Source organism: Arvicanthis niloticus, chromosome 1, assembly GCF_011762505.2.
Source record: "Arvicanthis niloticus isolate mArvNil1 chromosome 1, mArvNil1.pat.X, whole genome shotgun sequence".
In the NCBI taxonomy this organism is placed as follows: Eukaryota; Metazoa; Chordata; class Mammalia; order Rodentia; family Muridae; genus Arvicanthis; species Arvicanthis niloticus.
This window is the reverse complement of record NC_047658.1, coordinates 145,839,544-145,861,554: the sequence shown is the minus strand read 5'-3', so window position 1 is coordinate 145,861,554 and position 22,011 is coordinate 145,839,544. Positions and strand designations below refer to the sequence as shown.

Below are 22,011 nucleotides of genomic sequence, written 5' to 3'. Positions count from 1 at the left end.
AGATGGGCACAAAGGTAGGCACATGCACAACCAAGGCTAGGTCTAGTGATCCATTCTAGCCTTGTGCTAAAAGCATGTAACATTTTTACAATCCAAGGTATCAGAATTATTTTGAAAGTTGGATAACATAAAGAAAAATGAAGGGTCTACACACACCAACACCGGTTGTGCAGATGTATTTCCAAACACCTTATTAATTTTTAATGTTATTTAAATGGCTAGAGATATTAAATCTTGTAGCTGAAACATTTTGCACTTTATGAAACATATTTAACAAGACAAAGGCAGATATACCCCTTTTTAACATTTAAAACAGTGGCTACAACACATAATTTAATTGTGTTGAAGCAAGATAAACTCAAGAAAATATACATATGATTTAATTTAGGACTTACATCCCTTTGAAAACATTAAACAGAGGTTTTAAATCCTCCTATGTTAAGCTTAAAATGAGGTTTTAGTCAAATAATATCTCTTAACAACCTTTAAAAATCACTAAGAGTAAATCAAGATTAAAAGTAAACTATTTTCCTTTGCATGTACACTCACAAGCCAGAAGATGGCGTTAGATCCCCACCACAAATGGTTGTGAGACACCACGTGGCCACTGGGAGTTTAGCCTTTATATTTTAAATTAAGTCCAGCCTTTAATGGCTGAGCTATTTTTAAAGCCAAATTGACTCAAATATTGAAAGACACTGTCTTTGAATCTTTTTTTTTTTGAAGTAACAAGTATTTTAAAAATTTTTAAAGCTCATTATATTGAAGCAATAGCTTGTAGAAAAAATTTCTTTAGAGAAATCTACTAATAAAATATCACATATGAATAATACACACCAAAAGATTTAACCTCTTAACCTTTTTGTATTAAAGCAACAACAAAATTTAACATTATGAATAAATTTATTAACTGTAAACCTTTTACCTTATCAGAAATGTAAAGGAATGGTATAAAAATATTTTTTATGTAAACATTTATTGAAATGGTAGCTGGAGAAGACAAGTTATGCTGTATAAAACTTAAATTTGAACTTTATTTTGGATTAATTTAATAACCAATCTTTTTTGTCCCATGAGAATATCGGATAAAAGCCAATTTTATTTTCTAATAATTGTTACACATATTAAAGGAATCTAAGGCATCTCGTTTTTAACAACTTTGAATATAAAGGAATTAAAATAATTTGAACCATATTTTATAAGCACATTTTTAGGATCTGGTCTTTAGACTCAGAACGAAAGCTGCTGGGCTTTTTCTGGCTGCAGCCTGCAGGTCTTAATTTAAATGTAAATGCACTTAACCTCCCTCTGCCTGCCTGCCTGCCTGCCAGTTCAGGTGCATTCTCTAACTGAGTGATTTTGCTTTTATTTAAAACCTTAAATTTAAACTGTAAACCTTAAAAGACACGTGTTGTATCTTTTTTCTATAAACATAGGCAAATTAAAATTTTTTAAACTCTTAGCTGAGCTATTGACCGTTTAACTATGTATCTGACCATGGCCCACGGCGGTATACCCATCACCAAATGGCAGGAGAGTCAGAGCCAAAATCTTGTAATCCAGCTTCCTTCTTTTTGATCTTCAGACAGTTTCGCCATCACGGCCTCGCTCCTGAAGGCGAGAGGAGCTGAAGGATGGATGGACTGAAGCGGGCCCACCCCGGGCTATAGAATCTGGCTCCAGCCGCCACCGAGAGCCTCCCGCGCTGCCATTGTCACCGCCGCGGTCCCAAATTAAATTGTTTTCACCTGTGGAATAAGCACAAATAGCCTCTCTCTCCCCGGCCCGCAAAACGTGCCTAGGCAATTTCGCAGCCTCCCGTTCCCGCGAGAGGCGGCAGCATCCGCCGAGTCATTTTCAAAAATCCTTTGTTGTTTTAAGCTCGCACTATCTCTCTCCTCTGCTTGTCTGTGCCTCCCAAGTGCTGGGATTAAAGGCGTGCGCCACCACCGCCCGGCTTGCTTTGTCTGCAACCTTCTCCCACCTGCCGGTGGTTCCATGGACTCTGCAGCAGTCTGTGTTCCCTTTGAACACTCCCTTTTATCACCAGGCCTTTTTTGTAGCCTGCCAACACACTTTAGTTCTGATATGTCCGAGTAGCCATAAAACAATTGCAATATGAGCAAGAGTTTAATTAATGAAGTGGCCGCGGTGGATTTAAATCCGCTTGTCAAGATTTCAACTCCGGCCATACCTTCTAAAGGTGTACCCCGCACACCTGCAGTCTTTTTAACCCTCCTCAAGTCTCGGGGTCCCTCCGCTGCGCCTAGAAGTTTCCACGCCTAGAGGTTCCTGCGCGCCTGGAACTCTCGCAGCGCCTGGAAATTCCAGGGTTCTCGGCACCAGATCTACCATGCATACCCTCTAACGCACATCCCCCGAGACTTTACCATCCGTGGAATATAAAACACGAGTCGGGTGTATCTGCAGAACGAGGACTTTTACTCTTTATCACACACGTTGGAAAACGCGGAAGGGGTGAGCTGAGGAAGGGGCTTGGCTTAAGTACAGTCTAGAGTGACGTATTCACTTCTGATTGGCTGTTCGCTCACCACCCAACATTCAGTGACTATGGCACGCCTCTCAGCCTAGCAACTGCGCAGATCAATGTAGCGCCAACTTGGGGTGGCAGATTATATTGCGGCTCCTAACAAACAACAAAACAAAAAGAAAAACAAAAGACAAGTTATGGGACTGGATATCTCAGTCAAACATTTGAGAATTTTTAACAGCGATTTAACATTACCCATATTACCAGTATTCTTTAGAATTGTCAAAGACAAGAGAATGTGGAAAGGGCCCATGGAACTTTAAAACAATTTCTTCATAAAATAAAAAAGGGAGAGCTATATCCCTGTACAACACAAATTTATTTAAATCATGTTCTTTTTATTTTTTATTTTAAAGCTTGGATGTTTTATTTGTTTTTTTGTTTTTGTTTTAAATTTGGATGCCAAGGAATGTTCTGCTGAGTGTCTATGGCACTCTACAACTAGGCATACTTATACATAGGTGAAAGGGAAGGATCCACTTACTAGCATAAGGCATGATCCCAATCAGGTATTAAATATGGGGAAGAGGGCATGTTTGTGTTTTTTCTACAGGATACTGAAGGAGCATGGTGGCTACCAGAGTGATGGTGAGACATGCTGATCCCAGGACAAAGAATGATGTTGCCCTGTGAGCTTGCTGAGTTCCTGGACAATGTTGACTAACAAGCCATATTGGACATATGTTCCCAACCCACCATTGCTTACTTATACCCCTGATGGAACAAGCTGCCTTGCCTCAAGTTCTTAGACCTTGTGAAATAGAGAATCAAAAAGAGAAGTTATAATGCCTCTTGTATTTTTATTAAATGTGACCAGTTATTCATATTCAAACATAGACTGGTCTAGAAATCAAACCAATATCAGAAATAACAATCATTTGGAAGTCTGGTTCTGGACATTTTCAGAGACATATATGGAAATTAGCTGCAGTTCTCTATGTTGTTATGGTATAAAGAGATGAAGTTGGGGCAGGATCTGGATTTCAAACAGGTGTTAGCACATGTGTTAAAGCTCTTTTAATTGTCAAGTTAAAAATACTTTTATTTTGCCTATAGTAATTAATGTATGTTGCACTGATTGTATAACTTCTAATTGTGTTTGTGTTTAAATCTGGCATGTCAGTTATGGAGGTCTATCAACCAGCTTGTGTTTTAGTGCCCAGAGCATCACAGAACCTTGGTATTCTAAAAATAGCTTGCAAGTACTGGGAGAAATTAGTCAGGCTTTAAGCAGAAGCAAAAGGGTAGTGGGCTTGATTATTGCTGGTATAACAGTTTTAATTACATTAATTGCTAGCACCAATTCTTCTACTTCTACAGTTGCTATGACACAAAAAGTTAAGACATTTGTTAATCATTTAGCAAAAATGTTACTAATGTGTTGAATATATGAGAGGACTTAAATAGGCATTTGGAAGAACAGATTGATATTCTTTATCCTATTCAAATTTTTGGAAGGAGGTTCAGAATTTAAAGGTAAAAAGCCATCTCGAGTGCCACGTCAAATACCATTGGATACATGTTGGTTCTAAAATTTACAGTGGTAGTCATTATAATTAGGAAGAAGTTTAAAGACACTTATACTTGTATTTGGCATAATTCTAACACCTCTCTGGAAGTTTTAACAATACATAGGGAGCTTATGGATTTCAAGAATGCTGCTCTGCTGAGCATTGATGCAGTCGATAATGTAGATAAAATTACTCATGGCCTGAGGTCAGTATTTCTATTTTGGTCAGGCTTCAAAAATGGCATATATAGTTTGATCATACTTGCCCTTTTTTCCTGGGATTATTTTTATTCCTGACCATCATGTCAAAGTCTTCTTTAACAACATCAACATGTTTGCAGCCAAAGTACATAGCTTGAACCTGAAAATGAACCCCTAGACAGAGTTACTAAATTAATAGGTTGGCAAGCCAAGGACAGGTAAGATTCTGCACAGAGCCTTACCAACCTAAGACATAAGTGCATTGCTTTGGATAATGCATATTCCATTATGGGTAAGGAAGGCATTCTTGTCAGAATGACCTAAGACAGGCTGAGTCTTGGTAATGAATTAAAAAAATGGGAGAGGCAGAGAGGCTCTGGGGCTGCTTGGCAAGAATCTGACATGGGCCAAGGACAAGGAAATGGGCTGCCTGGCAGAAATATGACATTGGCCAAGGACAAGGAAATGGGCTTCGGTCAGGAAAAAAAAAACATTAGGCTAGAACAAAGAAGTAATTTCAGGTAGGAATCGAAATATTAGGCTAGAACAAAAGTAATTTCAGACAGGTATCTAAATTTTTTGGTTAGAACAAATAACTAGGCTTCAGACATGAAAATGACTTTAGAATAGGACAGGGAAGTAGGCTCAGATATTTTGGTCATCCAGATAAGCCCTTAGAAACAGTGATCATGGGAGTATGTACATAATTGGGTTTAATCTCTTGCTTATTCTTTGACTATTTGTGTTTATTGTCTTGCTTGTTCCTTGACTATTTGCATCCATTGTATTGCTAGTCCCTCAACCTAGAAGTGACCTTAATACTTGCACATAATTAAGATGATATAAAAGCAGAAAGGAGGAGGGGGATAGGATAGGTGGTTCTAGGGAGGGAAAATGGGAAAAGGAGATGACATGTCTATTGTAAATAAATAAAATATCCAATAAAAGTTTATTTTAAAAATTAAATTAAATTTTAAAAGGAGTAACAAAATATTCATGGGAGTAAATACAAAAACAAAATATGGAGCAGAGAATGAAGGAGGGTTTGTCTGGAGACTTTCCCATGTGGAGATCCATCCCATGCAAAGTCACCAAATGCAGACACTGTTGTGGATGCCAGGAAGTACATGCTCACCAGAGCCTGATATACCTGTCTCCTGAGAGGCTCTGCCAGAGCCTGACATATATGGAGGCGGATGCTGGCAGCTAACCATTGAACTGATCGCCAGGTCCCCAGTGGAAGAGTTAGAGAGAAGACTGAAGGAGCTGAAGGAACTGTGGCCCCATGGGGAGAGTGACAATACCAACCAACCAGAGATTTCAGGGTCTAAATTGAGAGCCTGGGAACATACATGGAAGGACACATGGTTCCAGCTGTATATGTACTGGAGGATGGCCTTATTGAGCATCAGTGTGAAAGGAATCCTTGATCCCTTGAAGGCTGAATGCCACAATGTGGGGAAATTGGAGGACATGGAGGTTGAAGTAGGTTAGTGGGTGGGTGGGAGCACACCCTCATAGAAACAGGATGAAGGAGCATGGGATAGGGAGTTTCTGGGGAAGGGGAAATAGAAAAAGTGGATAACATCTGAAATATACATAAATAAAATATCCAATAAAAATAAAGTGGGAGGGATTTTTAGATCATTTATCATCATTCTGTTATCCTGAGGATTTTTCTGGAGTACTGTTTTATAGAAGTATAAGGGGACCTTAATCCAGCAACATGGCCACTCTGGCAAGGGACCATATCCAAAGACCTAAGTCTGTGTGATCTGGCTGGAATGCAGACACATCACACACCTTAATCCCCTTAGTTGAAATATAGACATACCCATGTAGCGGGTTGGCCTAGTGCTGCCTGTATTCTAATCCTAACACTGGTTCCTCAAGGTCTGGTTACCCCAGAGAAGAGAGAGTCCACACATAGACTCAAGTGACATTATGTGACCTTATCCCCCATTTTTTTCTGATTGGTAAATAAAGATGCCAATAACCAATAACTGGGCAGAAGAAACATAGGTAGGATTAAGATTTCCGGGGCTTAGGATGGGGGAAGAACCATGAGGGAGAGAAGAATGGAATGATGGAGAAGCCACCATGGGTTAGGTGAGTCATGAAAATGTGGCCTGAGGGTTGGCCCATTAAATTTAAGAGCAGCCCAGATGAAATGTGGTAAGTAATTACTTAATGTTATCAATAGGAAAGTAAATTTTAATAGCATAGAGGGTAGATATTTGCCCAGCTCTTGTGCTTTTTAAGGCTTATTGTAAATAATAAAACTTGTGTGTCTTTTATCCAGGAACTGAGTGATCAAGACTGGGTATAAACTCCAGATTGGGATTAAAATTTTCTACAACACATACTTGGTATGCATCTTTAAGGTAAAATTAGTTTATGGAAGGAAACAGCCATGTTTGAAAGTGACATCTAATTGGTGGGCAGACAAAGTGATGCATCAGAGAAAGATTTCACAAAAAGAGTCAGAGATAGGATGTACCCAACTCTCACAGTAATGGGACAGGTAAGAGAAGCTATTTAAGAGCAGTCCAAGAAGAAAGAGTCAGTCAGTTCTGTGTTGAACAGTTGAGTGAGTTTGGAATCAGTGCAGTGAGTGCAGTGCAGTGGATCTGAGTTTGTTTATGAGTCCATGCAGTTCAGTGCAGGTCAGCAAAAGCAGCTGAAGCCAGAGAATAAGAAGAAGCCTGAAGATTAGAACAATTTTCCAGAGTTAGTTTCAAGCCAAGCAGAGCCATTGAAAAAGAAGCCGAGAGAAGCCAGATTGAGTCAAACAGCTTGGAGAGGACTTTGGATCAAAATAGTTCAGTTAAACCAACCAGCCAGAGTTCAGAGAGAAGTAGGAAGGGTAAGCTTCTTCAATAGTAAGCCTCCAAGACAGCAATTATATCCGATGAATAAAAGTTACATTTATATAGAAAATAGCAAAATGCAAGATACATGCTACATGAGTTCAATTTAACAATGAATTATATGTAATCCCATATAAATGCATATGTATATATGGTGTGTGTTGGAAGTAAATTGGCAATATGCGCATGTATATGTGCAAATATATATGCATCTAAGCATTAATATCTTACATTAATAAGTGGTATCAAGTTATTTTGGGTCAACTGGAGATTTCAGGTTAAAGTTCTATAAAAAGGTAGTGAAGAATAAAAATAACTTCATTTGAGACAGGTCCTCTCACACAGATGTGGGGCTGTATCTCGCACATGGGTGTGAGTCCTGTTGGGCTGAGTTGTGGATCGTGTGTTTGCCATGGCTCAGGGAGGCAGAAGCGTGGAAATTTGACTGAGTTCATTCCATGCAGTGCCAGGTGGACACTGGGCTATCAGAAGCCACAGGGCTCTACCTGGACATGGAGAGGTCTCAGCCTGGGACCCCATGGGGGCAGAGCTCTCTGGTCTGGGGTCTCTGGGCCAAAGTGGCTAGATGGAGACCAGCTAGTGTTTGTTCTTGGGCTCCCAGGTGCCACTAGGAGGCTGCAGAAAGTCTGAGATCCAGGGACATACAGGCTAGATAAGCCTGCAGCCTAGAGGAGTAAGAGGGAGATGCTCCGGCAGTGCCCTGTAGGGTGAAGACTCTTGGTTATGGTGACTCACTTGGCTGGGTCATGGCTGGCTTGGCTACCTTGTTGAGTTGGTGAGCTCCATGGCTGGAATGTAGAGGGGTCATTGGCAGGAGATTAGACAGCAGTTCAGGAATCGAAGGCCTCCTGTACAGTTCTCTATGGTGGGCCCCAAAGACACAAGGAAGTCCATGGTTTTAAAAGGGTTATTTTCATGATGAAAAGTGGATGAAACTGTACCCCCGTGTCCTCAGGGCACTCCTGAGGTTAAGTATCTTTTGCAAGGAGGAAGGTATGGAAAAGAATGCTCAATTGGCTACACACTCTGGTCTTTAGGTATTTCATTAACTTGGAGATATCTTGAGGATTTGTGGCCTGTAGCCACGCCCTCAAACTGTAGAGGGGCTGGTAGAGGCTTTGCCCTATGTGACTGAAAAGCACGGATCAATGGAGGTTTTCTGCCTCCTGTCAGGAGCCTGGAGTCTGGGAGCATGGCGTCCCTTGCAGAGATACCTGTTGGGTCTCCATCCATCTCTAACCATTGCTTGACCAGAAAACATGCTATCCTTTCACAGTCCCACACACATATCTATTTTTCTGCATATATACATATATATATATATATATATATATTTAATTAACTCCTTGTATTTCACTGGAACAAGCACTATGTTTGCAGCTATAACAAAGACAATGGCAAGGAGATTCCTTTGTGAAACGAAGCTTCAAGGGCTAATGATTATATTGGAATGATGGCTCTGTGGCTGATCTTCCAGAGGTCCTGAGTTTTATTCCCAGCATGGTGGCACACAACTGTCTTTAATGAAATCTGGTGCCCTCTTCTGGAATAAAGAATACATAAAAATAGAATATGTATATATACACACATACATACATACATACATACATACATATATGTGTGTATGTATATAATATGCATTATATATATAATATGCAATATATATATATAATATGTAAGGGTGGGAAGGTGGGAGTGGGTGGGTTGTTGGGTGGGTAGGGGAGTACCCTCATAGAGGCAGGGGGTTGGGTTAGGGAGTTCCAGAGGGGAGACCTGGAAAGAGGATAACATTTGAAATGTAAATAAAGAAAATATCACCAGGCAGTGGTGGTACACACCTTTAATCCCAGCACTTAGGAGGCAGAGGCAAGCAGATTCCTGAGTTTATGTCCAGTCTGGTATACAGAGTGAGTTCTAGGACAGCTGAAGCTACACAAAGAAACCCTGTCTCAACAAAAGGAAAAAATATCCAGTAAAAGAAAAATGTTTAAAGGTCAATGACTGCTATAAGCTTCTTTGAAAGAAAGGAAAGTGTTAACCAGAATTTAATGATATCTGAATATACATTCATATGTTTTCTAGTGACTCAATGATGTTAATGACTTCAGAGTCATAGAATCAGGTTACTATAGTTCTTATTGATATAACAAAATATATGGAAATTAGAAAAAGTAATTGATGAGACTTCAAGAACTCTGGTCTTCTTTGGGAGAGAAGGATAATACATACAGCACATGATTTCTAGTGTGGAAGCATGGATTCATATTTGGTTCTAGCTAAGAGTCATAAACTGAAAAGACCATGCTAAGTGTTTATGTTCAAAGTAACATAATCTAAGAGAGAAGAATCATGACAGTTAGTGTGCCATTCTCTCTATGTCAGGCCCTTTCTCTGTGATCTTTTATAACATCAGTTTTCTCATTCTGATCCAATACTGCACTTACTATAAGTGACACTCAGCTAAAGAGCCTTCCTAATACTCGTTCTTTCTTCTTCTGTATGGATTATGATGAAGAAACAAAACCATCAAGAGACATTATTTTGATTTACTACTTACCTTATGAACCAAGAAGGACAATGGATCAGTTTGTGCAATACGTGTGTGTGTGTGTGTGTGTGTGTGTGTGTGTGTGTGTGTGTGTGTGTAATCCTAGAACTCGGGTACTGGAGCAGGTGATTTGAAATTTAAACTTACATTCAGCTGCATAGTGAGTTTAAGTCTAGCCTGGACTACATGAGACCATACAAAAAAAAAAAAAAAAAACTTTGCAAACAGACCAGAATTATAATACTTTTATTTAAACACACAGGGCTTTAAAACTGTCACATTTCTTAGTTTTAAAGCAATTATATTAGTAATTCACCATCAATAAGAACTAACAATGCTGAAGTCAATAAATCATTGCACAACATAGAAAATTGCATACTTGCTTTGCAGTGACCCTAAAAATTGCCTCAAATAGAAGATAGAAAGTCAGAGATGTTATGCTTTCTCTTTATGTATTGTGATGAAGAAAACAAGACCATCTTGGGACATTATTTTAATCTGTTATTGATTGCCTTATGAACAAAGAAGACAATGGATTAGTTTGTGCAGATATATATAAGGAATCCCAGAACTCAGGTGGTAGGGCCAGAGAGACAGGCCTGACAGAAGACATCAACTATATCCTCAAGGAAAGGGCTTTAGAAGGGAAATCCATTTAGATGGGAATGAAGCACATCTGGAATTTGGGTGGCACAGAAATAAATCCATTGGCAACTGGGGTAGTATGAAGGTCTTTTAAATCAACTGGAGACTTCAACTTAAAGTTCTGTAAAATGGTGGTCAGGAATAAAAATAATTCTGTTCGAGCCAGACCCTCTCCCACACAAATTCGTTTTCCTGCAATAAAAAAAACTCAGATTGTAATTAACTCCTTGTGCATGATTGGGACAAGAACTACACTTGCAGCTATAATAAAAAAGAATCTATGTCACTCTTTGATATAGATGAATGGATATCATTTGAATGATAAATGTAAAAATGATGGACATATTTTTCTCCATGTCTGATACTAGAAAACACAATATTAAAATGGTTGTATACAAAGCTTTAGAGGGTAAAATAGCAGCACTGAACACTGGACTTCCCAGACACATGATGAAAACAAAGGAACACTTATCTAACTGCTCATGCAGGTGAGTAGCCCTGGTAAAACCTGGGATTTAATAGAGCGCAAAAGGAGAGCAGATGTACTCCAGAGAATATGGAGAACGCAGCAAAAGAGGCAGAATACCACTGCTTTGGAACCAAATACCAGGATAATGTGAAAGACGACAATCAAGGGGGAAAAGAAAGAAGAGAAAGTGTGGCAACACGGACAGAAGGTCCACCCAAACCAAAAAAAAAAAAAAAAAAATAGTTTAAATAAGCAGATAACCCTTCACAACCAGGGAGCTTTAAAGAAAACCTTCACACATTTCTTAGCAAATTCTCAGAGTACTATAGCCAGCAGCCATCCTGAGAATAGTCCTAAATTTTAAAAATTAAACTACTCTGAGGATTAAAAAACCTGACATCATTGCAAACTGAGTCAGCATGTATGGACAGTCCACAGCTACAACTGGGCAGGCAGTGGTCACCAGAGACAGTTACTTAGAAAAGAATCTGTAATGTGTACCGAATACAAAATATTCTCCATTGGCTCATGTATTTAATTAAATATATAGTCCACAGTTGGCAATGCTGTTTTATAATGTTGTGGAAACTTTAGTAGGTAGAACTTTAGGATAGAAACTCAGCCACTGAAGATGTGTCTTTAAAGTTTATAGTCTCTTTAGCTTCCAGTCTGCTGTCTATTTCATGTTCAGCCAAGATGTCAGGTGAATCTTTCTAGCCACCCCAGAGCCACATATTGTCAGTACCCCAAGCTTCCCACAAAGTAACAAGGGCTGACTTCAACCCTTCTGCAGTCCCAGCTGCAGGCAGTGTGCAGTTGCTAGGGAACTGTCATTTCCCTGCCCAAACTGGGGCTTCTGTGTTATATCCCCTCCTCTATTATAAACTATCCTCTCTCAAACCTTAAGCCAAAATAAATCCTTAAGGTGCTACTTAAACAGTATCTGTACACAAGAACAAGGAAAGTAACCTGTAGAGAAAACTGGTACCAAGAAGTGAGTTATCATAAGACTGGCTGCTTTCCCTAACAGAGTGCATGGTGTCTTACTATCTAGGAAAACTTCTATAGTAGCTCAGTGTTCTATTTAGACACACAATCCAACCACACAATGGTCTATGTTGGTGAGTTTGGAAGGGATGGGTAAACATTCTAAAGTCCCACTAATGTGGATCTGCAGATATATTTTGTCTCAGAGAACGTACACGGGCATTGGGAATAATGATCAGATCAAATCTAATCTACTATCCCAAAAGAAAAAACATGTAAGTTTCAAGGGATACATACATGTTACTCTGTTACCGGGAAAAATTTTTTTTGAAATTTGAATATAATTATATCATTTAATCCTTCCCTTTGCATCCTGTAAACTTGTCCATACCCTGCTTGTTCCCTCTCAAATTTATGGCCTCTTTTTTGTTACTGTTATATATACATGATATATATATGTATATATATATATATATATATATATATATATATGACATATTACATATATAATATATTACATATATAACATGTAACATATATTACATATATATGTGTGTGTATGTATATAGATGTACACATATGTATATATAGATATAAAATACACCATGCTGGCTCCATTAGTGTTACTTGTATGTATATGATTTAAAAGCTAATCAGTTAGAATTATAAAAACAGTTAGGAGGCGCATCAATGGGGAAAAGTATTTTTTCCACTTTTAGCATTCTTCAGTTGTCTGTAATTCTTTGTTTAGGGATGGAGCCTCATGAGATTTTTCTGTTTCATGTTAGCATACCTATTGGTGCTGTACATGCTCAGGTCTTGTGTAGGCAGAAGTATTGCTGAAATATCATGGGTCAAGTTTCCCTGTCATTTCTAGGAGGCACAATTTCATAAGGGAAGGAGGCAACCAATATTCCTATGTAGCCATAATATTGATGATTCACAATAATGCCAAGCATGTCAAAATATCACTAAGGTTTCAATAGTGACACACATGCATCTTGTTAGTAAACAGTGGCTGTCTAATTGGGCTTAAAGCCCCCTCAACAGGAGGAAAATACTGCCTGGTACTGGAACCTACTTAACTTCTCTGAGATAGTGAGGTCATAATTCTACTTATTTATATACGCAGACAAGTGTCTGTCTCACATTCATCAAAGAAACTTGTCTTTGCAACAAAGAGAGAACCTTACAGAAAACCCTAACTGATCAAAATGCAAAGAGCAATTGAGCATTGAATACCTAGCCCCAGGAGAAACATCCACAACACAACTCCCACAGCTAAGGCTCAGGAAGCATCGTAGAAGAGGGTGTGGAAATATTGACCAGGACATAATTTTGCTTACCTGTTGAGAAAGGGAAGAAATAGTCACTTTTCTTAAACTTGCCACTCTCATCCAGAAAGTGATTAGGATCAAACCTCTCTGGGTTGGGGAATTCCTTATCATCGTATAGCACAGAAGTCAGTGATGCTATGACACTGGTACCCTGGAAACAGAAGAATAGAAAAGTCAAGTTATATAAAGGTTATAAAAGTAAGAGTAACAATGTGCATAGCATAGTCAAAGTTTATGAGGAAATCATGTCCAAACAAGAGCAGAGGCATATCTAGACAAACAGATCATGTAACACACAGGGATGGATTGGCAGTAGTCCAGTGATGGTAATCTTGATACAATGTCCTCCAGTAAACTAATGGGATATTCTGTTATCAACAAGCTTAACACTGTTATGCATCACCACCCACTTCTCTTCTTCACCACTATTATTGCATCATGAATACTTGGAATGTGTCTTCAAATGAAAGATTCATATCTGCTCATAGCAATGTTGCATGAATAATGTCTGATAAAATTCACAATATATTGTGGAATAATATGGCCAAAACCAAATTATTCAGTTTTTCTTGCCACACAATCTATTTGCCTTAATTTTAAAATATAGATGAGGCCTTTTCAAAATTAGGGCAAGTGGGAAAAAAACTAAACCAATGGCAGACTTGGAAATGTCCTGAGTCCTGACTTTCTAAGAATTCCAATCAGGGTCATCAGTTTACTTGAGTATAAACACTGAAACTGCAGAACTAATCAGATGACTCATAAAACTGGGATAGTCATAAGGTGTCAATGAGCCATACCATATATTTTATTAATTACAAAAAGAGTAGAACTTCTATAATGGAGAGATTTGAATGCCATTTTTTAGCTTGTAACATTTTTATTGAAATAATTTCGATCTTTTTTTAATTGAATGTTTTCTTTATTTACATTTCAAATGTTATCCTTTTTCCTGGTCCCCCCCCAAAAAAACCCCCCACCTATTATAACCTTCCTCCCACGGTTTTTATGAAGGTGTTCCCCCACCCTTCTACCTATTCCTGGCTCCCTGACCCCTTATTCCCCTACACTGGGTCATCAAGCCTTTACAGGATAAAGGGCCTCTTCTCCCATTGATGGCCAACAAGGCCATCCTCTGCTACATATGGGACTAGAGCCATGGGTTTCTCCATGTGTACTCTTTGGGTTGTGGTTCAGTCCCTAGGAGCCCTGGGGGGTCTAGTTGGTTGATATTGTTGTTCTTCCTGTGGGATAGCTAGCCCATTCAGCTCCTCCACTCCTTTCTCTAACTCTTCCTTTGGGAAAACTTTGCACAGTCCAATGGGTGGCTGCAAGCATCCACCTCGGTAATTGTCAAACTCTGGCAGAATCTCTCAGAAAAGAGCTGTATCAGGTTCATGTCAACATGTATTTTTTTTCAATCCACAATGGTGCCTGCGTTTGGTACTGTATATAAGATAGATAATCAGTTAGGGCAGTCTCTGGATGTCCTTTCCTTCCATTTCTGCTTCACACTTTGTCTCTGTATTTGCTCTCATGAGTATTTTGTTTCAGATTCTAAGAGAACTGAAGCACCCACAATTTGGTCTTCTTTTTGAGCTTCATGGAGACTGTGAATTATATCTTAAGGATTCTGAGCTTTGGGGCTAATATCCACTTATCAGTTATGACATACCCTGTGAATTCTTCTATGATTGGCTCTGGCTATCTAGAAACACCCACCTTTGCACCCACAAGATGCCAGCATGGCAACTGGCTTTGTCAACCAACCACGCTGCCTCCACAAAACTTGGCTGAGCCTCTGGCAATATCCACCATCCTCTTGGTACCTGGTAGAAGACTCTTAAAGCTTAATGATTATCTAAAGGAGTTATATATTTAGAAATGCTCAATTAACAAGATGAGAGTTGTTACCCAATATCTAACCTTCTAATAGAAGTTGCTGCCTAGGACAGCTTTCCACCTATCTGTGGTTCTCCATGGCTGCTCCCTCTATTCTTTCTCCTCTCCTTCCTCTCTTTCTCTCCTTACAACTCTTCACTCTACCTACCTTACATACTCCCCAATCACCAAGCTTTATTGCAAATGTAGCAGAGAAAATATCCCACTACAATATCCAATATATACAAAGAACTCAGGAAGTTAGACTCCAGAAAACCAAATAAGCCTATTAAAAATGGGGTACAGAGATAAACAAAGCATTTTCAACTGAGGAATATCGAATGGCCAAAAAGCACCTAAAGAAATGTTCAACATCCTTAGTCAAGAGGGAAATGCAAATCAAAACAACCCTGAGATTCTACCTCACACCAGTCAGAATAGCTAAGATCAAAATCTCAGGTGACAGTAGATGTTGGTGAGGATGTGGAGAAAGAGTAACACTCCACCATTTTTGGTGGGATTACAAGCTGGCACAAACACTCTGGAAATCAGTCTGTCAGTTCCTCAGAAAATTGGACATAGTATTACCTGAGGACCCAGCTATTTCACTCCTGGGCATATACCCAAAAGATTTTCCAACATATAACAAGGACACATGCTCACAATGTTCATAGCAGCCTTATAATAGCCAGAAGCTGGAAAGAACCCAGATGTCCTTCAACAGAGAAATGGATAAAGAAAATGTGGCACATTTACACAATGGAGTACTACTCAGCTATTAAAAACAATAAATTCATGAAATTCTTAGGTAAATAGATGGAACTGGAACTAGAAAATATCCTGAATGGGGTAACCCAATCACAAAAGAACTCACATGGTATGCCATCACTGATAAGTGGATATTAGCCCAAAAGTTCAGAATACTCAAGATACAATTCACAGGCTACATGGAGCTCAAGAAGAAGGAATACCAAAGTGTGGATACTTTGGTCCTTCTTAGAAAGGGAAACAAAATACTCATGGGATGAGATACAGAGGTAAAGTGTGGAACAGAGACTGAAGAAAAGGCCACCCAGAGACTGTCCTACCTGGGGATCCATCCCATATACAGTTACCAAACCCAGACACTATTTTGGATGCCAGAAAGTTCTTGCTGACAGGAGACTGATATAGCTGCCTCCTGAGAGGCTCTGACAAAACCTGACAAATACAGAGGCATATGCTCACAGCCTATTATGGGACTCAGCATGAAGTCCCCCATGGAGGAGTTAGAGGAAGGACTGAAGTACCTGAAAGGGTTTGCTGCTCCATAGAAGGAACAACAATATGAACCAACCAGACCCCTTAGAGCTTCCAGGTACTAATCTACCAACCAAAGATTACACATTGAGCATCCCATGGCTCCAACCACATATGTAGCAGAGGGTGGCCTTCTTGGACATCAGTGGGAGGAGAAACCCTTTGTCCTGTGAAGGCTTGATGGTCCAGTGTAGGGAGCCAATGCCAAAACAGGGAAGCAGGAATGGGTGGATGGGTGGGGGAACCCCCTCATAGAAGCAGGGTGAGGGGGGATGGGATAAGGGGTTTTTGGAAAGGAAACCAGAAATGGGGATAACATTAGAAATGTAAATAAAAATATCTAATAAAATTTTTTTTAATTTTATAAGATTTTTATAAAAAATTTGTAAGATTTTATAATATTTTTAATACAGTCTGATTTTAAATATACTATCTTTGGTTTGGTTGGCTTAATTTACTAAACTCCCTGAAGGTTTTATATATATATAATTTTTTTCTTTAACATTGGTAATCTTAAGTTGCAAGAGTCAATATCTTGGGCCAATGATCTAATTTCACTCACTTACTTGAGATTAAGAGTATTAAGGTACAGTATAGAAGAAGGAAGCTTACCTTGGGAATGAGATAACCTCTGAATTTCATGTCACAGGTCACTGCATGGGGAAGGCTGCTGGGAATAAGGTCAATGTATCTCTGGATCTCATGCAACACAGCATCAGTGTAAGGCATGTAATTTCTGTCTTGCATGCAGGGGCTCCTATGTCTACCAATCACATGGTCAATCTCTTCCTGGACCTTGGCTGTTTCAGCATAGTGAAAAATGACAGAAATACTAAGAAATGGCACACTGCTCACAACTCAGGGTTACTTGTAGCAAAATTAAGATGCCTAGCAATATTTTGAAAGCATAATATATGCTAATGAAGTAACAGTTGCTATGATACAAAGACTAACATCCTATATATTAAATGTCACAATATATAGCCCTTGTATATAAATTAGCATACTTAAAAATCAATATCATTATTGATTTCAAATAATAAACAAAACATTAAGTCAAGAAAAATTGCACTTATGGAAGAAAACTATTAAACAAATACCATGTTTATACCAAAACACTGCAGTAAATTTAAAAATAAATTTAAATTGTATTGTGTGAATGTTTGTATGTAATTTCCAAAGGTATGTAATACTGTCTAACTTTCCAAATATGGTCATATTCTAACTATTTCTCCTGAAATTTATGTTTGTATGTAATGACTATTTGATTATTATCTATCATTGGAGAAATTTAATTCTTCTTCATGTAGGAATGAGGGTTTTATATTTTGTAGATATATTAAATATAAACAAGTTTCCCTGAGTCCAATTCTCATAGGGCAACTGTGTTATATTTATTGGTTAAATCTTGGTTACTACATAAAATCTGTGCCCTACCACCAACCAGAAAGCATGCAGGAGCTGGAACTAGACCCCCCATACATTTGTAACAAATTTACAAGTTGGTCTTCATATGGGGCTCTTAACAAGTGAAGTGGGTGTGCTTTGGTCTCTGTTCCCTGTCACTGGATCCCATTCCCCCTACCTTGACTGTCTGGTTGGACCTCAGTGGAAGAGGATGTGTCTAGGCTCTCTTGAACCTGATACCCCAAGATAGATGGTACCACAGGGGGCTCCTCTATTTTGAGGAGAAGGGCAAGAACCAATGGGGTTAGACACTGGCAAAGGTGGGACTGGGAAGAGATGAGGGAGGAGGGCACATTCTGTGCCCTGGTAAGAAAACAATGACTTTTCATTGTTGATTATATTTTGGTCTTAACTCTATTTCTCTTTATCAGTTTAGACTTTTTCATTTTATTAAAATTACTTTGAAATACTCAGCTAGATGTTTCAAAGTTCTACTAAAACATGCCCAATTATGGGGCAGTTTCACACTATCAACCACTTATTTCTATTTACTTTCTGGTTCTCTTCTCACATTTTTATTATCCATCAGTCCATTCTGAACTGGTAGGTGAGTTTTTAGGTGTGATGCCCAACAGCCTCCCTTACAGTTCAAGCTCCCTCATGAGTACTCTGGATTTATGTAGCCCATTACTTCTTATGACTTGGTTTCAGATATTTGAATGTAGTATGTTCCAGTATTTTTTGAAAAAAAGGAAAATATTAAACTCCATAGCAAACATAGAATGCTGAAAACACCCTTCTTTTCTAGGAGTAAATAGAATAATAACCTCTTTTAAGAATTCACTATATATGACAAGATTGATTGATTCCCTGAAGATTTATCTTCCACAGTGGTTTCTGAAACTACAAAACTTGACATCTTGTGTCACTTATTTCATTTTGATCATTGTGATGGATACTACATGAGCATTATCTATTAAGATAGTAACACATGGAGATTTGTACTTCACAGGTACTCCATAAAAGGTATATATTGCTAGTTAAATTGAAGAAACAGAAAGAAGAGATCTAGAAGATTTGAGTTTTTCGAGACAGGGTTTCTCTGTTTATCCCTGGCTGTCCTGGAACTCACTCTGTAGACCAGGCTGGCCTCAAACTCAGAAATCCACCTGCCTCTGCCTCTCAAGTGCTGGGATTAAAGGCATGCACCACTACTGCCCAGCGTGATGTAGAAAGTTTGAAATCTGCAGATTTACCAACTTTCCTTTTGATCCTATACATCTGTCAATCATTTCCAAAGATTTCTGTTGAGAGGACTTGTCAAACTAGATTTCTTTAAAGCAAGCCTCTTCTTTCCCATAGGAAACCTTGGTTTCCTGATAAATGGAGACATTGAAAAAACACCTGGCCCATGAGGAGATATAATTAACTTATAATCTTTGACATTTGTTATTTCCATACATGGAATGAACTCTGAGGACAATAGATACACAGCTTACTCTTCCTCTTTATGGAATCTTCCTCCTCTGTGTAATCCTCCCTTTCCATTACTTGTCCATCTTTATCCCCCTCCTAATTCTTTGAGCTCCAGTGAATACTGCATGTTCATTGGTCAATTTTACTAGGCAATCTCAAATCCTCCAAACTTAAAATGACTAACTGGGCTTTGAAATTATCATCATTGAGAACCTGCTGGAGACACATCTTCCTTCAGATCTCCAACTGTGCCTGTAAGTAGATTCTGTGCTCCAGCTCCCCCTCACACCGAGAGACAGTTTGACCCCCAGGAGTTCTGATATCCCCAGGATCGTGGGGGTGTCCCCTATTCCTACCCCAATACCTGGTCTAACTAGGACCCCCAGAGCCCAGAAGATGCAGGACCTCCTGCCTTGCCAGAGACACAAGTTTCTTACAGCTTGTTCCCAGAAGCAGATTCTGTGTGCTCCAGCTGTCCCCACCCCATCCATATCCAAAGACAGCTTGACCCCCAGGAGTTCTGACAACCCAGGCCCACTTATCAGTCTTCCCAGACCACCTTCCATACCTAGAGACATCCTGAACCAAGGAGGCCCAACATAACCAGGCTCACAGGAGGGACAGGCTCCAGTCAAAAACAGCAAGGCCACTTAACACCACAGATAATTAGATGACAAGAGGCAAGTACAAGGATATAAGCAACAGAAACCAATGCTACTTGGCAACATCAGAACACAGTTCTCCCGCAACAGCAACTCCTGCGTACTCTAACATACCTGGAAAGCAAGATTCTGATCTAAAATCCTATCTCATGAAGAAGATAGAGGACCTTAAGGAGGACATGGGTAGCTCCCTTGAAGAAATACAGGAGAACACACATAAACAAGAAGAAGCCCTTAATGAGGAAACACATAAATTCCTTAAAGAAATAAAAAAAAAAAACAATCAAACAGGTAAATAAGTTGAAGAAAATTATCCAGAATCTAAAACTGAAAATACAACAATAAAAAAATCACAAAGAGAGACAACAGAGGAGATGGAAAACCGAAGAAAGAGATCAGGAATCACAGATGTAAGCATCATCAACAGAATACAAGCGATAGACGAGAGAATCTCGGGTGTAGAAACTACCATAATAGACATTGACACAACAGTCCAAGAAAATACAAAGTGCAAGAAGCTCCTAATGCAAAACATCTAAGAAACTCAGAAAACAATAAAAAGACCAAAGCTAAGAATGATAGGTATAGACAAGAAGAGCAAAGATTTCCAACTAAAAAGGCCAGTAAACATCTTCAAGAAAATCATAAAAGAAAACTTCCCTAACCTAAAGAAAAGGATGCCCACAAATGGGCAAGAAGCCTACAGGAAACCAAATAGATTGGACCAGTAAAGAAACTCCTTCATCACATAATAAGACACCAAATGCACAAAACAATGAAAGGACATTAAAAGCAGTAATGATAAAAGGCCAAGTAACATATGAAGGCAGACCTATCAGAATTACACTAGACTTCTCAACAGAGACTCCAAAAGCGAGAAGATCTTGGACAGATGTCATACAGACCCTAAGAGAACAAAAATGTCAGCCCAGGTTACTATGCCCAGAAAAACTCTATTACCTTCGATGGAGAAACCAAGATATTTTATAATAAAAACAAATTTAAACAATAGCTTTCCACTAATCCAGCCCTGCAAAGAATAATAGAAGGAAAAACCCCAAAACAAGGAGAGAAACTATACCCAAGAAAAAACAAGAAATTAATCTTCTCACAACAAACCCAAAAGAAGATAGCCACACAAATATAATTCCACATCAAACAACAAAAATAATAGGAAGCAACAATCATTGGTCCTTAATATATGTCAACATCAATGAACTCAATTCCTGAAGAAAAAGACATACACTAACAAACTTGAAATGTAAACAAGAACCAGCATTTTGATGAAACAGGAAACACATCTCAGTGACAAAGACAGACACTACCTCAGAGTAAAAGGTTGGAAAAAATTTTCCACTGTTTGAAATGTAAATAAATAAAATAATGAATTAATAAAAAAAGAAAGAAAAAATAAATTATGGTCATCATTTGAGTGGGTGTGTAGCACAATTGCAAAGCCTTTTTCACATGTGTGGCTGAGGTTACTTTTTTACATTTGTTTACATTTGTTTACATTTGTTTATATTTTTCATTTTTTACATTTTTTATTCTATTTGTGTGTGTATTTGTGTGTGTTTGTGCACACGTGCACGCGTGCATGTGCATGCACACACGTGTGCACATGCGTATCTATAAATGTGGACATGTGGATGTGAAGTTTTGCATGTGCCACAGTGTGTGTGTGTGGAGGATGACATATGACATCAAGGTATCCATTCTCTTCTTTCACCACATACCTGAGGGCAAGGAATATAGATTTCCAGCAAGAACTTTTTCTCATTGAGGATCTGACTGATCATATTTGGAAAGGGACAGACCTTAGATGAAATGCTTTACAGCGGGGAGAGGGAACTTGTAGAGCCCACCTCCAACAGAAAGACAGGGCATTAAGTAAGAGATGAGGTTGCCACCCCACAGTCAAAACTCTGACCCACAATTGTTCTTGACTGAAAGAACAGCAGGGATAGAGAAGAAGATGGGCCTGAGGAAAAGAAGTTCCAGCAACAGGCCCAAAGTAGGAGCCAGCTCAAGGGGAGGCCCCAAAGCCTGACACTATTACTGAGGCTTTGGAGCACTCACAAAAAGGGACCTATCATGATTGCCCTCCAAAAGACACAACAAGCAGCTGAAAGAGTCAGATGCAGTTA

The 22,011-nt window shown here is 38.9% G+C and overlaps 1 protein-coding gene across 2 annotated transcripts in view; it reads right to left on the bottom strand.

Moving 5' to 3' along the window:
- Positions 1-2,439: 2,439 nt before the first annotated feature.
- LOC117710720 (cytochrome P450 2C19-like) overlaps positions 2,440-22,011 on the bottom strand; it is a 47,603-nt gene continuing 28,031 nt past the window's right edge. The window contains exons 7-9 of one of the 2 annotated variants that reach the window (XM_076920343.1): positions 16,932-17,119; positions 13,149-13,290; positions 2,440-2,647 (exon numbers count right to left, since the gene is read on the bottom strand). In XM_076920343.1, coding sequence (XP_076776458.1) covers positions 2,634-2,647; positions 13,149-13,290; positions 16,932-17,119 — 344 coding nt within the window. In that variant the 3' untranslated portion in view covers positions 2,440-2,633. Of the gene's footprint in view, positions 2,648-10,181; positions 10,539-13,148; positions 13,291-16,931; positions 17,120-22,011 lie in introns of those variants that run through there. The other variant, XM_034505872.2, reaches the window with a different exon arrangement.